Genomic DNA, 18,527 nt, shown 5'->3' with positions numbered 1-18,527 from the left:
GAAAAGTTTCAACACTGCTTGCATTTCTCTCTCTCTCTCTCTCTCTCTCTCGATCTCGATCTCGATCTAAACCACGATAAACCTGTACTGAATTTTGTAAAAGATACATCTACGTATGCAGTTGGACAGACTTGAATTTCGATATTTGGTCACTGCAAATGAATATGCCTAATACATTTTGTTCTGACGAGTAAGAAAGATGTCTCTGAAAATGTGGTGGATATCTCATAGATTCTGTATTAAACTTAAGTAATAAGCAGTAATGAAATGCTTGAAATATTATTGAAATGCTTCTGGTAGTGAAACATTTAGCTTGCTTTAACTTCAAAGATGGCAATACGCAAGTGATCTAAAAAGCACATTCTGATAGGCCGTCTAGTGTATTTAAGGATATCAAAGATTGCCAAGCCAGTGAGTGATGACTGCTTTGAACTGTTCGGAAAGCCTTTTAGCCTGAACAAAGTAAAGGAAAAAATCGGATTTGATCGAATAAATGTTTTTGCTCTAAGGAAATGCATGCCCAGTGCCACATTGCTGCTGTGATATCACTATCTAAAATTTATGACACAACATTAAAATACTTTCTATATAGTCCGGATTTTTAATACCGAATGATTTGATAGACATTCTCAACACTGAGAAAACAGTTGTATAGAAAGAGACTATCTTCAGGTAAGGAGGTGTAAAATGCCTAAAAAGCATATCTCAGACGGTCTTTTACATGTTTCAGATCGCTCATAAATCACTGTGAAAATGAAATTGAATGTAAAATTTTTTTGAATGTAAAATATTTTATTCTGAAAAGAAAACGAAATGTATAGTCCGTACTCTCTTGTAATTTTGGATTCAAAAAATTAGTTTTTAACTGTTCAGTTAGCTAAGTACTTAAAATTAGGTTGTATATTTAAGCAAATATGGATACATTAAAAATATTTGAAAGCAAACTGTTTTCCTACCTTTGTTTCTTCAGGAAAGAAAGACCATAATATTGATACTTCTTTATTTATCTCGTTTAAAACCTCCAATAGGCATGATTTATAATTATTTATTACATATTTCATAAGTTTGAAATCACAACTATAATATGTAAAATTAGCATATTTCTATCTGAAAGACTGATTTCTTTGGTCCTCATGAAGAGGGACCTGTACCTGTTTGCCCTCGAAATATATTTACTAAATCTATGCCAAACAGAAGGTTGATATTTTGCTAATTTTATGCTTCACTTTGGTGTGTTTCTCTTTAGTTTTAACTGTAATATATTTTATATGGCTTTTAATATATAGCCTTTTAATCAGCAAATTATTATAATAAAATCCAAAGTAGTGTCTGTTCGCACATTCTTCACACTAAAAGTTACTCGATATGAATATAAAAAAATAATAGTAATATAAATGCTCAATGTAAAAATTGTTGACAAAGTGCAAAAATTTTTAAAAACAATTATCTACTTAAAAATATTAAAAATTTAGAAAATAAAAATAAGTTGTAATTTTATGAATTCAGGAAATAACTTTCAGTTGCAATATTCCAAAGTTTTCTGTTATTGATTAGTTAAAAACAATCATACTTAGTTGTGATTTTTAACTATCAAGACATGTGGTTGCTTTTGTGTTCGACAAGAATTTCTTATTTCTAATTTTGCTATTATTTCTTTGAAACTTTTGAAAATTGTCGTTCTCATTAGTAACTTCTGCTTTAAATTCAGTTCCAATTGATAATTTCCTGAAACTTAGCTAGTTAAAATGATCCAACTGCCATTCTATTTGCTAATTCAAAGCAATCGTTGCAAGTTTAAAACCATAGTGTCAGTGGATAACTATTAAGTTTAAAGCTACTGTTAATGCTAACGAAATTTAAATTATTACACAGTTTAAACTGATATTAAAAAACGTAAGATATAGAATTTTATTATATAGCATTCTTTTATTTAAAGAATTACTTCATAAATATAAATATATCGTATCTGTCTCATTAGTTCAGCACTTTTTAGTGGTATTATGTAAAACTTTGAGATTTCTCCATGTAAATTAAAAATTACGCAATTACACGAAGAAATAACAAAAGCTTAAAGATGCAGGACTATACTTATCAACCACATCAGACGTGAAGCGAATTATCGCTCTGTCTGAAGCAACTGCAAGCCATGGAAGGATTTAAATAACCTTTCTTTTTTTTACTAAACAGAAATTAGAATCTCAATGCACGTTCTTGTGCTAACAAAATCAGGCTTAACTCAAGGTGATGCAACTAAAGTAACAGTAAATTCCAATTTAAAACGTAAGCTAGTAGTCAAGGACTACACAATTAAATATTAATCTAAGCTGGCTCAATAACTCTACTAGCGTAACAAAATCAAATGTCAGCAGCAATAACGCAAAGCCGATTAATTAAAAAATTTTCAGAATTGGCAGGAACTAACATACTGTGCCCGCGAAAGGCAGAAACACGCTCTGTCTTACCACCATCCAAAAATCTCAATTTAAAAGCTATCTAACTAATTCGCATTCCGGTGATAAAATGGAAAGAAGTTATAGTAAAAGTTGAAATTATAAATAACTGATTTATTTAAATAATAATAACTGTACAAGAATTAAAAAGTAGGCTGTTTTATATATGGCGGACGAAACAATATTCAGATCTCTTTTATTCCACGATTTCAAAGGAAAAGTCAAAAACGATGATATTTCACGAGCCTGGCCAATCCTTACAAAGAAAACCAGGCTCCGAAATTAGCGGGAAAAGAATAAAGATTGCAAATAAATTAAAATTCTCGGAATTATTGCCGACGGAAAACTCAGATGGATAGAACACTTTCAAGACATTACAACGAAAATTTCAAAAAGAGCCATCTCCATGCGAAGAATAAGAGAATATGATTGGGGCTTGAATCTTCATATTCAAAAGCCACTGTTCGATAACGTGATAGAGAAAATTCTTAATTATAGAGCTGCTATATAGGCAGTCCATATAATAGAGAAGAAGAAGCAACAGCTCCGTGCCATTCGACGACTATTTTTCCTCGACATAACAAAATCTTTCCTCATTACTTCTAACACTGCACTAGTATTAAAAGTTGCTTTCTGGAATACCTCCTTTAAATCTCCTATCGAAGCTAGAAAAGTTTTAAACCAAATATCACAACTTAAGAATCAAGCTTATACGGACTAACTTACGATCGAATAAGTTTGAATTCCCAACCATATTTCCTAACATCAAAACTTGCCTTAAATGAGCCTATAATTATCAATGTGTGCTAATAGAAATTACAGATGGATCGAAAAGATATGAAAACCTGAATCAGCCTGTGTTTTCCATAAAGCCAAAAATCTAAAAATACCCAGGAAAAGACGCCTGTGCCCAGAAAATATATATTTTCCAGCTGAAATTTTAGCAGTTAAAAAGGCAATAGAAACCGCAATTAATAATAAATGCGGTCAGCTCACAAATCATTCAAATTCTCTTTCTTCTCTATATGCAATAGCGAACTTCAAATATCCTTGTCCAATTACACAAGAAATCTTTCATCTCCTCCAAGAAAATAGCCAAAGCCAAATTTCCCTTGATTGGACAAACGTCTTGAGGATAATTCACTTTAGTCTTAAGGATAATTCTCTGCCATTCTATTTAAAGTTTAATTATAATTTATGTTTGTCAAGAAGAATATTTAAACCTGTATTACCTCTATCGCCGTGTGATAAAATCCTCGTGTCCCGTATCCTTATTCCTTTCCTGCACACTTTATGTATAATACAGCCTTTCTAATTGTAAACAAGAACCTGCACGTTACTCATTGCATTATGGTAACCAGTCTAGAAAATAAAGTAAAAACGGTATATTGACTTTGATTTTATCAAATTAGACAGCATTTTGCACTATTCTTCTCCCACCCCAACTTTTTCTAAGATAGTGCTTGTTGTATATCCAGTTAAAATAATTAATTCACATATACAACATTTAAACTGAAGGTTAAAAATATTGAAGTCAGTTTGGCTTTAGCTGAGCCGGCCAGACGAAAAATAAAGTGCCGTGAGGAATATTTGTAAGTAATAACAGATTTCTGCTCAGGATCCATTCGTTTATTAGCCGAAGATTGCAATCTAGCTTCGCAAGAAGAGTTCTCGGAAATTTTATATTAAACGTTCGATATTTGCATGAATATTCGTTTCAGTCAACTAATTGTAAATTCAATGTTATAAAGCAAAATTTTGAATGAGTATCCTTAATTTAATAGAACGTCGTCGACCGCATCAGACTAGTGCACGGTAGACTGCATTTATTCATGGGATATTGAAAAAGAAATAAAAGTCTATATCTATTCTCTTAGAAAAATGTGATTTCAAGTTTTAAAGTATTTGAACGTGAAATAAAACTCTTTATCTTTCCCTTTTTTAATAAATTAAGATAATATTAAAATATTCGGTTATGTCGTAAAAAAATATAAAAAAATGGTTCCAAGATCAAATTTAATATAAAATGCTGCTTTAATATTTATCATATATATAATTTTGGGAATAAGCATTCAAATGTTTTCCAACCACTGTGAAAAGTGTTAAGAAAGCAATTTTTTTCGTCCTAAAAATACTCAATAAGAACTGTCTAACTGTCTTCCTTAACATAGCTCACTTTTCCGTTGTCATTTTCAGTCGTCTGCATCTCTAGGGGAGATCCAGCTGTGCCTGTCGTGCAACCCATTCAGCAACCGCATCAAGGCTACAGTCTGCCGATTGCGCAATTTGCAGGGCATCACCCCCGATGATGCTGGTGAGTGACACATGATCAAGTTTGCAGCTCTTTTTCTCACTGCTGTTAATGACAGCTAATTGTTCTGATTTTGAATTAAAGTGGTAAGCTTAAAGTGGTAAAATTACGGAGCATCCACAGTGCAAATACGCAGGAGGAATTAATTGCCGTTATTGAGAAATATCCACAGCTTAACCTACTTCAATAAATTTCCAAACACTTGCTTAAAAATTTCCCTTTATCCGTTGTGTAAGCATGATTGTAAATTATTTATTGATACTAAATAGAATATCTACTGAGAAATGGTAACAGCTAATTCTGGATGTCGTTCTATTTTACATGCAAAAGGAATTACGAAAAATATATATGGGTACGATGCAGTAAAAACAGTGTTATGATATAGACCTTTAAGAATAAGTTACGTGTAGGCCTATTAAGTGACAACTACGATTCATCTTTTAATAAATGTTAGTTAGTTTAGTTTTTGTTTTTGAAATTTTGTTTGTCTTTTAAAAACGTCTTGAGTGATTAATTTAAATACAAAAGACGCTAAGAGGGGCTAAAGAAAATTTTTTTATTTTAAAATAAATAATCCATACATAAATGGACTCAAGAATTCACTTGTATAAATTTTCATAAAAATTTACTTTTATTACCGTTCAGATGCGAACACATGAAGATTCAAAATAAAAGCTACCAGACACGTATAACTGTCTTGTAAAAAGAACAGGATCTGAGTTATAAACTAAAAGAATATTATATAATTGATGTTGGCACAGAAATGTAAATTCTGTTTCATCTCTGCTAACATCGACTGCAATGACAGTAATCTTAGCATCTTCAACCAAAATGTTCCGTGTAATTTAACACCGTATTGTTTAAAATAATTAAAATAACTGAAGATTTGGTGCTTTAAGGATGAAACATAACACTATTAATTATGCACAGTATTTAATCGAAGGGTGGTTAAAGTATTAATCTGATAGCTAGATTTGTAATACTACTGCCGAATGATAAGTTAAACATTCTAAGTCAGGGAAATAGCAGAAAACTCTTAACTTTCTCAGCTTTTATGAAAAGTAAAAGTTTCAAATACTATTTTCTTCCTCCTTTCTACATGCCTTCGTGGTGTAATTAAAAGCTCGCTCAACACGTGATCGAGAGATCCGGAGTTCGAATCCCGGCTAGGGCACTCCACATTTTCCACCTCACCTGCATCGAAAACTCCTAAGGGCTGTACAACTGTAATATAATATTTAAAATTAAAAGTGAATTAAAATTAGGTATAGCGGAAGAATTTCAAATTATACCAAACAGTGACCCTGAGCATACTGCTGCAACATATAGTTCTGGCGTTGTTTAATGTTCTTCAAATATTCAAAATATCTCCTGTCTCTTAATTAACACACTGTTGAGAAAATTTGTAAAAGAATGGAATGTAAAATTTGAACAAAATGTTTCTTTAAAACAGTAATTAGTAATGTAAAGCAGAACTTAATGTAAAACGAAGAGAGAAAATTAACTGAAAACAATAAGTAAAGCTTAAACTATGTTTTCCGAAGCTAATATAATAGCTGAGTGGTCTTCAAACTGTGATCAAGATAAAAATTTTAAAAGAAAATGATAAAGCACTCGCTCTAGTTAACCAGTATTTGTTAACTAAAAAATATAAAGATTAGTTACAGAGTAGTTTTAAAACTTAACATGCTTGATCATATGTTAAAGAAAATGACGGCCAATGTTTTGCAAAGCCAAACAGTTTTCTAATGGAAAATGAATAGAATTTAGACGACTGTGTTAAAAGTTATGCAACACAGCACTTTTTTCAACAGTTTATCGACATATCAACAGATTCGACGTAAAAATCTAAATTTAAGCAAGAGCAGGTTGTAAATTTTTGATTGTAGATTCGTGCCAGTAACCCAGAAGTTTCTCACACAGCTGTAAACATTTTAACGTCTTGCGAAACCACGTATGTGAGTGAAATATCCTTCCCAACGTATAAGCAGCAAAAGCAAATGTAGAAATAAATTAAATATAAAATATGGAATGCGACTGCAGATAACATCAGTAAAACTAGACTTCCACAATTTGCGTAAATAATACTAGCATACCATTGTCATTAAATATAATGGAAGAGCAGGAGATCCCTGGGCACGAGTTAATGCTATTGAGTAAATTAACATTAATTTTATGTTAAAATTTTCTTATAAAAATTACAATACTTTTATTTAATTGTCATTACATAAATTACCTGTAACATATTGATCTACTGTAAATATTATTTTAAAGTATGTTTTACTAAGGGTGGGCTGCAGTTCTCCCAAAACAGAATTTGTACTTGCAAGGGTTCCGTGAATCGGCGAAGAAGACCAATGTATTGTCCTATCTTTTTTTATGGCGTGATTTTCCCTCTCAAGAGATAAAATATTTATTCTACACAAGCAGCATTCAAAACTGCATTTTATTATTTCTATTTAATGCATTTAAATTTTTTGACATTTTGAGAGATCAGAAGTATCCAGTCGCTTTTGCAAGAACTATGGCTTGAGTTCGTCTGTAAATGTTTCTTTTGTTTGCTACTGCTTTCCACACTTGAAAGGCATTTTCAGAATGATTCTGATCTTTCCAGACAAATCTCATGTAGTCATTCATATAACTATCAGTTCCTTCATAATTATAATAATGTGTTTTGTTTACTGAATTTTTACCATTGCCCAAATAATAACTAACTTATACAATTATAATTTAGTTATTATTTGGGCAATAGTAAAAATTTTTTAAAGTACCTGCAATTTTTTGTTACATTTTAACCCAGCAACAATTTTGGCGATAGGTTACCGTTATTGCGTTTATATATTTCTACGATCTAAAAATAGGCCAAAATTAACAGAAAATTACATTTCCTTTTATTTTAACTCAACTTGCAGTTTTTCACATTTACAAATTAATCCTCCTCGTGTAATTCTTCTGCTCCCACAGATGCATCTTAAACTGATTTCAACTATAAATTCTTTTTTTTCCCTGCTGAAGGCTTAACCTAATGATAAGAACATTAATGACACATTTCCATGTTGCTTAACTATTCATTTCGTAAACATAATTCTAACAATAAATACATGCAATAAAGAGTAATAAACTACGTAGTGGGGGCTCATTAAAACCGGAATATTTGCTGAAATTTCTATGTTTCTTTACTCGTTTGATATCGCAGCAATTAATTGCGGCATTAAAGAAATTACTCATTGAATGTTAGGGCCATTTTTGCTGAAGGGCCTTGTTTTGTTTTTCTAGATTTGCCTGGCTCCTCTTAAGAAAATGTTCGATTTAACATGTTCTTTATTAAACGAAATTTCTTTAATGATATTTATACGCTTCATTTATTTGAAGTACTTTAATTTATTACTATTTCTTACTTAATGGAGTGAGGTGTTTAGCTGATTGGTAAACTGATTTTTTTAATTCTCTCTTTACTTTTCTTTTTTCTGCACCGATGTACATTTGATTGGTTTATACTAAACCAGTTTTTCTTTAATACTGGTAAAACTTACCAGTTTTGCTTTAATGGAAAAGATTTTTTTACGTTGATAGTTCAAATAAGCTCTGTTTCTACCTAATTTCAGAATTTTCTGATTGTTTTTAAGTTTGCCCATGATATTTTAATTTCTTTGATAAATACCTACTGATGTTTGCTCTAAATTGTTTCAATTCTTAAACCCTTTATTTAAAGCGCATTTTGAAAAGTCTTCTTCCCAGATTGTAAGATATGATGTTCCAAATTTCGTTTGTGTTTCAGAGCCATTTCATTTTGTAAAGTCATAAAAAAAACTAAGGTTGTATGTAATAACAATTATATATTGTAACGTGCTTTACACTTGAATTATTTGGTTTAATTATTTTAAATATATTAAATAAATGATAAAACATACTAAGCATTTTTTTCTTAAGGGTATATAAATAATAATATCTCTTTTAACTATTTCTTCTGACTTTTGTTAAAGAAGAATCGAAAATCCTTATATGTGAAACTAACCGTTTAATCTAATGTCTAGTGAGTAACATTAGTTATATTTAGTTTTTTCCCGAAGATATATTACTTCTTTAAAATTCAGTATTCTTATTATAACAGTATATATTTTGTTCAAAACATTATGTCAAGCATGCTGGTGTGTGTTAGATAACAGATAATTAATTCCCTTGAAAGAGTATCAGACAGTTCTATGTAACAAAATATGATGATCTGACGTTTTCGCACAAGAAGTAAGCTATACACTGTAGTGTTTAAAAACTCCTTTACCAGATGATCTCATGATCTTAAATTTTTAAGACAATACTTTTCACTAAAATTTTTACTATACTTTTCACTAAAATTCAAAGTCTCAAATTGCTTCATGTGAACAGGTGCTGCTTTTTATTTTCAAAGTATTGGGATCCTGCTTCTTATTTACATAATAATAATATTATTATTATCATTATTATATGTATTATTAAAACTATTATTTATTTATATTATGTATCTATGCTGTTGTTATATCCTTTTTTATTTGTTTATATATATATATAATTTAATGTAAAGTAGATAGAACAAACAATAAAAGATATATATACATATGTTACGGTGAAACACCGAAATCTGGAGAATGTCGACTTTCACCGGTGAATGTCAACATTCACATAGTCTCTTGGTGTATGTCCGAAATATTTTCCAAATACTCTTATTTCTGACTTACACCGGTCAATGTCGACATTCACCATGTACTAATGGTGAATGTTGAACATATAACAATATTATATTTTCTTCTCCGTAATTCAGTCGCGAATAAACGCACTTGAGACTTGAAATACGAACTTAAGAACATGAGAACCTAAAACACACAATACATTCAAAATGAGAAAGGAAAATAATAGAAGTTAAAAACTTACTTAATTATACAGTACGTTCTAAATGAGAAAATAAAATAACAGTAATAAAAAACTTACTAAATTATGTGATTCAAATCTTATTTATTGCAACAACTTAAACTATTATGGCACTTTATGACCTCTCTTTTCGACTTTCACCAGAGCATATCTGTGATTGTCGACATACACCGGTGGGGGTCCGAATATACAAGAATGTAGTGAAATATTCGGTCTTTCACCGACGTATTTGGTGAATGTTGATATTCTCCGGTGAAAGTCGACATTCTCCAATTTCGGTCTTTCACGGTAACATATATATATATACTTGTGAACAAGTCTTGCTTGTTATTTATATCTTAAATTTAGAAATTATAATAAGTGAAGGTAATTCTTCTTAGATTACATTTATATGATATTAATATGTCAAATATTAATTTGTGATATTAATATATCAAATATTAATATCTATTATATATATTAATATTTCTTCCAGAATATTAGGAGAATTATATATTTTCCAGAGAGCATAACACTTTGTAATAAATATTAGTTTATTGAACGCATTGTCAAAACGTTCCCCAGAACTAGATCTTTAGTCTTCATTTACATGAAAACCTTTGCATTTTCAAGATACCCAGTTTCAAACATTCGTGACTCTCTAACTTAATTTTAGAATGACACCAGTATAAGTATTGCTAATTACATTCAATTAGCAATGTATTAGTAACTAATTCTTTAATTTTACCTTCGTTTATGTCATTTTATTGCATACATACAAGAAGAAATATGACAAATGTGAAAAACGGAAAATCATAGATTCTTTACTACCAGAAGTTAAATTTTAGAAGACGTGTCCCTTTTAAATTGTGTTACATGATGTACTATAGAGGTAACTTAAACTAGCCACCTGAGCATATCATTAAAACATTCTTTAAAAACTAGATCTTTAGTTTGTGTCTGACAGAAGGAAAGATGAAAGCACTGAAAATATATTGAAATATTCTGTGTTAGTTTTCTGTTTCTTTATAATAGGATTAATATGAATATTCCTTTAATTTTCAATACAAGCATTCTTTTAGTTCACTTTTCAGCATTTCATCGTACTCTAGATTGACAAAAACGTGCAGAGCTCAAACATAGTATACTAATATTTTTGGTTTATATACACCATTATATAAAATGGCTAGTTGATCCTCACAGACTTCAAATAAAATTTATGAAAAATCATTAATCATTTCATTTATCTGAGATAGTATTGGTCGACTTTGCGTCTGATTTCTGACATTAATATGTTTTTCATGATTCGGTTTCTCAAATAAAGTAAACTTTTTTCATAGTGGCTACTTCTGTACGACAGTCACCTGTAAAAATGATCTGTGCTTCTTATAACTTTAATAAATATCGCTGAAGTATTCCATTTCTTTAATATGACACCTTCAGAAAAGTTCAAAATCGGCGGGAATCATAAGTGATCGGTTTTGGGAGGGTTCCCTGTATTCGTAAGAAAGTAAATGTAAAAGTAATTAAAAGTACTAATTTATGGTTCTTTATCAATTAAAATTAATATTTTATATCTATTAAAAATGGGATTATATTTTATCATTTAAAAAATAATGTTTCAGATATAGCCATGATAAACAAATTTATTTCTATTAAGTTTATTTTTATTCTGTTACTTAATATTGCATTTTTTCCTAGTCATTTATGTCAAAGTGCAGCTGTATCACGGCCGCAAGATGATCAAGAGCAAGAGAACAGTGCCCCAACCGTATACTGTGTCCAGCCAACCTCAAGGAGAGATGATCTTCGATGAAACCTTCAATTTCGCGGTTTCGGGTCGCTTCTTCGATTCCTGCAGCTTCACTTTCACTGTGGTCATTGCTGGGCCAAGTCCCTTAGTCAAGGATACGTACCACGGCCGCGTAGTGATTGGGCCTTTCATGTACGCTAGGGGAGAGCAACTACAGCACTGGCAAGAGATGCTCAGTAATCCTAGGAATATGGTCACCAGATGGCATTGCCTGGAACCCATCAAGAAAGGCTAAATATTCTCATTTTTATTCAGAAATACAAGAATCAATCTTCTCTTCATTAAAAATAATAAAAATTTTCTATAAAAAATGAATAATGGGAACCAAGTTATTTAAAACATACATTAAATTAAAAGAGAAATACCTAAAACAAATAAGGAACACGCTTGAATTTTTAAATGCTAAAGTATTATAAGTATGCATTTACTAGATAGATAGATATTCTTAACTTCCATGCAGTAATATTTTTTACACAGAGAACCTTTAAAACCAACCGAATCAATTCCGTTTTGAATTTTGAGATACTTTATCGCATTTTGTATACAAACTATCCACGGGAGATGAGTTTCTTTAGTGGCATTATCACACTTTAGAGATTTGATGCAATCCTTAACTCCCAGCCAAAATTTTAGGTCTGATATTGCTTCTTTAAGTATATAGAAGCTCATTTATGGTTAGTTTTAAAAAAAAAAAATAAAGTAGTAAAATTGCAGTTTTTATTACCTATACATGATAACTTGATTATTATATTAAAGATAGTAAATGATCTAGAACATTCCATTTTTATAGAGAATTTTCAACTGTTAATTATAGCCAAAATTTCTGCTTTAGCACATCTCTGCGTTACTCTAATTGATATACTCGTATCTCGCCAGCGATATTTGCAGTGATTCTGTTAATGAAACATCCTTTAAGAAGTGCTAGAAATCAATATACCCATGACAATAATTAAATTTCAATATATTATACCCATTTCATGGATGCATTACTGAATATAATAAAATGAAAATGATATAAACATCAAAAGGAACATGAATATTGAATTATAATGTAATTTGTTATTTGAGCACTTGCAAAAAAACCTATTAAGATCCTAGTTAACTAGAATTAACTAGAAGTCTTATTAATTATTTCAAGTTATTACGTAGCAGAAATATTCACAACAACAAACGTTGTTTCTTCTGAATTACAATAAAAAATTTAAATGGCGAAATAAATATTACTTAAAGTATTTTAAATATAAAAATATTTCTCTCTCAAAATTCATTGATAACTAATTATTTTAAATAAAAGTATATTCAGTCATTAAGAATTTCCTAAAGTAAATTTGAAATGCATCCTTTTAATATAACGTTATGATTAACATGTACTTTCATAAAATATAATGTCTTGTATATTATATGAAAGTATTAACTATCATATGGATAATTCATAGTTGTTTTGAAATGGAAAAAAAAGTATATTACGGAAAGTATCCCAAATTATTTTGAAATACTAGTAAAGTGAATCATGTTATGGGCAATTAAACGCATTTTCTAGATCCATCTCATAAAACGGATGTTCACAAATCCCAGAATCATAAACCTGAAGACATAGATGAAACAAACCATCATCTGAAACCTTTTAGTTATTGTTAAATAATTATGGAAACGCATTTATACATTAAAGACATCTGTCTATCAACTAGCCAATATACTAATCAGGATGATACTTACATCAGAAATGCATCATATTTAGTGATGTAATGTCCGTTTTAGCCATAAAAAAATATTCTCTTCTGATTTAAATTTCAGAAGAATTAAATTGATTAATTTCTTCTGATTTAAATGAAAAGCTGCAGCTATTTCAATTGTAATTTGTAAAACTTTCTTGATGGCTTAAAATAAAAGTAAAATAAAAAGAAGCATCTTAAATTATTTGTTTCTGTTGAAACAGAAATTTCAAATATATTTCTTAACATAATACTTAGGCACGAATTTCAACAATAAACGTTTAATATACTTGAGTCATTCGTTCTCAAAAATTCTGTTAACATTATTTTTATGGAATAATAAGAAAACTCGATGCTTAAATCTGGTTTTTCCTAGTATTCCTACTGCTGTCACACTTATGGGTGAAAAAGCACATAAAAACAGTTCAGAAACTAAAGTTATTTAGTTATTGTTTCCCTCTAACTTTCTTTGAGAACTTAACTGCAGCAATTATATTTTAAAACTTCATGCAAATCACTTCCCATTCTTTAAATTACTACGCAAATGTTGACCTAATTTTCTTTAAATAATACGCATTGCATAGCATGAAACAAATATACATAGTGGGTTAAAGTTCCAAACTTGACTAAATTCGATAAAATTTATTTTCCGAGTTTAATATGGATAAATATTTATTAAAATCAAAAAGTTTTAACAAAATTAATGTGAAATAATATTTAATTGCAATGTTTTTGAATATATTCAAATGACAATCAGCTTTTTTATAAAACAAAAAATCTTTGTTTATCCTGTTAAATTTAGAATCATTAGTAATAATATTAATAGTATTACAATAGTTTTAATTTTTATTTCATAAATTATATGTGCCACTTTAATTTAAAATCAGTAATGTTATTGTTTTAATTTAGATATCAAAAGTAAAATAAAAATAGGTATAAATTAAAGAAATTCTATTTAATCCCGTTTAATGATAAAAAAATTTAAAAGTAAATCATTTTAATGCTAAAAAATTGCCTAAAATGTTTTAAAAAATGTGGAAGCTCGAATGTGAAAAATCGACGATTTCACGAACAAAACATATTTCACAAACAATTCATCATAGCGCCAGTGAATCTTCAAGCAAAATGTTTACATTAAAAACCATATACCTCTAAATGGTATGAATAGCTTTTCGACAAGATTAATATACAACAAACAATCCATCAATTATCATAACTTTTTTTTTTCGAAAATGGTCTTCCATTGCCTTCAACAATAACCATGCGAGTACCTTTTTTTTTTTTTTTTTTAACATTTGGCTTGTTTCAATAAACTTGTATTTAATTTTACACCTCAGATAGTGAGATATGAAAGAAATATTTATCTCCTTAAATATGATATACTGTAAAGATTATATATTTTTGTGCAAAAGTGAGCTGCTTTAATGTTGTAAGGCTTTGTTAAAGTAAAGTTGCTCTTATACAGTTGTATACACAGTGTCGCCTGCTTTTATCACAGTATAGTTTCGTATCCCGCCAAGAGAGGCGGCTGGTCATTAGCGCTGTGTTTATTATGGAAAAATGTTTTGCGCCACAACTGAATTAAACGTAAAGTTTCTTCTGCTTTCCTGTTTGTGATATATTGAAGTATTTGTTGCTTGTATGTACTGCTTTTGTTCGTGAGATGTATAGTAGTCTTTGTTGTTCATATTAGTGATTTTTTTCATAAAGTTTTACAAAAGGTAGTATTTTGTAAAACGTGTTTCAAATTTGTAATGGCATGAATACATAGCGTAACTTTATTATTTTTCACGATAGTTAATGTATTTGTAGCTAAATTTAGAAAAGTACCGAACAAAAATTATTTAAAATTCTAAATTTTAGTGAAGTTTCAAAAAATAAAGAAAAATATCATGCTTTAATTATTTAAAATTCTAAATTTTAGTGAAGTTTCAAAAAATAAAGAAAAATACCATGCTTTGTTTATTTTCTTTTTCAAAATGGCAACAAGATTGAAAATTAGGAATATATATATATATATATATATATATATATATATATATATATATATATATATATAAAAAAAAAAAAAAAAACGAAACTTACTTTGGATTGCTGCTTTTGATGCCTGCACCATAAATTTGTTATAACGCGTACTCACTATGCATGAAATTAATTACCTTTGAAGTACCCCACTGTATTTATTATTTTAATAGCAAAACATAATCTTTGATTCGGTAACAGAATGTAATCCTTCGTGTTGAATTTTATTTTCGCTATTTATTTGAAAATGTTTTTATTTAAATAATAATATATCAGATAAGTGTATGAAAATTTCTGTAATAATGATCTGTAATTCTGTAATATCGTCTTACAATAATACTGCGACAGAAAGGAACAAATATAGATCTATCCAAGACAGAACTTTTATTTCCTGAGAAAACGTAATATGTTATGAATTTCAGGGATCTGAGTAGCATTTAAAAACGTGTCTAAAAAAAAGGTCCATGTTCTTATTACAGTAAACTGATTATAAATACTTTAAATTCCCCCCCCCCTTTTTTTTTTTTTTTTTTTTTTTTTTTATCAAGTCTTTTATGTGTCAGAAGTAGAGAAAAATCCCTTTTTAATTAAGAATTAATTAATAATCTATTGATAAATTTCTAATTTGCTAGGATTAAATAAATTTGAACTATGTTTTTCCAGTATAAATGTTAACCATTAATTAAAAAAGAAGATACAATCCAGTTGATTGAACAATCCTAAAATATAGTACAGCTGCTCATTAAATTATAGTGCTTCTTCTTTTTCTTAACGATTTAACATTTTAAATTAATTATTCTTGATCGATATCCTCTAATATTGAAGACTTCTGCGTACAGAACGTTGTGTTTCCGAAAGTTGAATATTTCTTATAGTATTGTAACTATTCTGATGATTAATCCGGTCGATTACGTAGAATATTTTCAATTTTATTAACAGTAAGTGTAACGGATAGTTCTATCGAAAACAAATTTTTTATTCTAAATTATATTGAAATATTAAGTTTTTATAATCTTAAAGAAGTTAAATAGTTTTAGACGCAGTATTTTCTTTCTTTCTAACAGTTAATCTCTTATTTTGTTTTGAGACTAAATACCTTCCAACAATGAATGATTTAGAATGGCATCTGTTGTCCATCAGACTGTTCCATATTTTCTGTAAAAGTTACACCATATCATCTGCCATTAAGAAAATGATCTATAGAAAACGTGAAACTCCTATTGAGAAGAATTATCGTATATTTAAGAAAATACTGATAATTTTTTTAAGAACTTCTAAACCATAAATAACTATTCACCTTTTCCGTGAGAAACATTCTGTCGTATTAATTATGTTTTCCTTTTGATAAAATTAAATTTGATGATTTTTAAATCGTTATAGTAAGAATCTTTAATATTATTTAGTAATTCTAACTGTAAATGCAAGATTTCTGTAACAAAAAGAATTAAAATAAATTTATGTAAAGAATAAAATAATTGTAAGATTAGATTATACTGTTATTTTAGCAAACTTTCATATAACTTATTAATTTTTCTATTTTCGTCATTAATTGAGTTACATATATCTAATAGGATTAAAACAAGAATTTTACATATTGTTGATAACTTTCAAACTGTTATAGTGTATAAAGATTCATAAACAAATTACTTTTATTTTTATTTGCTAAGAAAAGAGAACTTATTCGGAAGCAGAAATCCTTAGATACTAGAAATAACCAGATACGAAAAGAATAAGCTTACAGGAATTAATTTTTGCGTTAAAATGCTTTTAACTATTTCATATTTATTTATCTTAGCTGCTAAATTTGCATATTTTTTCCAAAATATTTTCTGAAACGAAGAATATGTGCATCATAAATATCCATCACATTCCATGTATGGCAGCTGTCATTGTTATAGTTTAATCTATCATTTAAGAATTATGCTTATTCTTCTTAGGTCCACATGACATGAGCTTGTTGTTTTTGCAATAGAAATCGTCACAAACTGGTTGGAATTTTTAGATTTTTTAATGTGTAGTTGTATTTCCCCAAGAACTCAAAAATAATACGTATGTATTGTATTGTATATTACATATCATATGTAACACAGAAATGTTATGGAAGTATTTTGTGGAAGAAGCTCAAATAAATGTGTATTTGTGTTATCATATTGATGTATTTATTGTGACTGAATTTGCTTGTTTTATTACAGCCATCATAATAAAATTTGATTTACAAGATTTGACGGTAAAGTTTCATAGCTGATGCTGATATGAAGATATTAAAGGCACTGCAGCAAAATGTATTCATTATTGTTGTATTTCCAAGCGTATTTTCCCCCTTTTCTTCACTGATTTTATCGTCTAAAAATCGATAGGGGAAAATTAAGCCAATATTTTTTTTTCCCAAAGATGCGGTTATAGTAAGAAATTAATCAAATGTAAACGACAGATAACTATCATAATATTATTTCTTTAAAAGAAACCTACATTCCATTAAGAATACATAGTAAAGTACATTACGGTATCTTATAAGAATTTTTATTTTTACATCCCTATAACTTGAACCTTGCTCTCTCTTATTGCCTTTGCTTCTCCTTTGGCCTCATATCATCCATAAATGATTAGAGCCGGTGAATATACAAGTGACTCAGCGAATTCGTAGACTGAATGTCAAGTTCGCATTTGCTTGGCTGTAATTGGTCAGAAAATTGTGTTCCCCCCCCCCCCAGAACCTGGCGCTAAAACCCGAGGGAAAGTGCAAGAGGAAGTACGGTATGCAAAATAAGCCCTCTTCTCGATACACAAACTTTATCGTTCTAAAAGATATTCAGAATGAATTAGAAGTCTTTGACCAGAATACTGCTACGTTTGTCAGCCTTAATGTCTTCAACATTCATGAAACGCTATGTTGGAATGTTATTTCTATTCTAGTAAAGAGAGAGAATTCAGCAGCAGTCAGACCTGAAAAACAGGATCCATGCTAAAAGACTCCTGTTGTATTCATAGCTCAGAACTCTTTAACATTCAATTTTGAGTGCCCTGGAATAATGTATTCGGTTACAGGCGGAAACATAGCAGAGAAAACAAAGCAAGGCGAAGATGTCATCGTGCAAAATATCGTGGGAGAAAAAAAAAGCATGGAGAAAACTTCGTAATTCTAAAAAACATCGCCGTCGAATTTTTTTTCCAACTTAGGCTTGACCACTACTAAGGCCACAAGTGGTGCCCACTTTATTGCGGAAGCACCTGGCAGGTTGGCCACCGTTACCTCCTGTGAAAGGACGGACAATTACAGCCAAGCCTTCTCCGGGATTCCACGGTGGGTCCATTAGTATCGCAGTAGGCTCTCCTAACCC

General features: G+C 29.5%; 1 protein-coding gene across 3 annotated transcripts in view; it reads left to right on the top strand.

Annotated features, from left to right (window-relative positions):
- LOC118187628 (synaptotagmin-15-like) overlaps positions 1–15,200 on the top strand; it is a 384,376-nt gene extending 369,176 nt beyond the window's left edge. For all 3 annotated transcript variants that reach the window (XM_085822538.1, XM_085822539.1, XM_085822540.1), the window contains exons 7-8: positions 4,647–4,764; positions 11,344–15,200. In XM_085822538.1, coding sequence (XP_085678664.1) covers positions 4,647–4,764; positions 11,344–11,690 — 465 coding nt within the window. In that variant the 3' untranslated portion in view covers positions 11,691–15,200. The remainder of the gene's footprint in view (positions 1–4,646; positions 4,765–11,343) is intronic.
- The last annotated feature ends 3,327 nt before the right edge of the window (positions 15,201–18,527 follow it).

Source organism: Stegodyphus dumicola, chromosome 8 (genome assembly GCF_044657685.1).
Source record: "Stegodyphus dumicola isolate Sdum_Otavi_A_Nest chromosome 8, ASM4465768v1".
NCBI classification, from domain to species: domain Eukaryota; kingdom Metazoa; phylum Arthropoda; class Arachnida; order Araneae; family Eresidae; genus Stegodyphus; species Stegodyphus dumicola.
The sequence above is the reverse complement of the archived record's forward strand: the minus strand, read 5'-3'. Positions and strand labels throughout refer to the sequence as shown.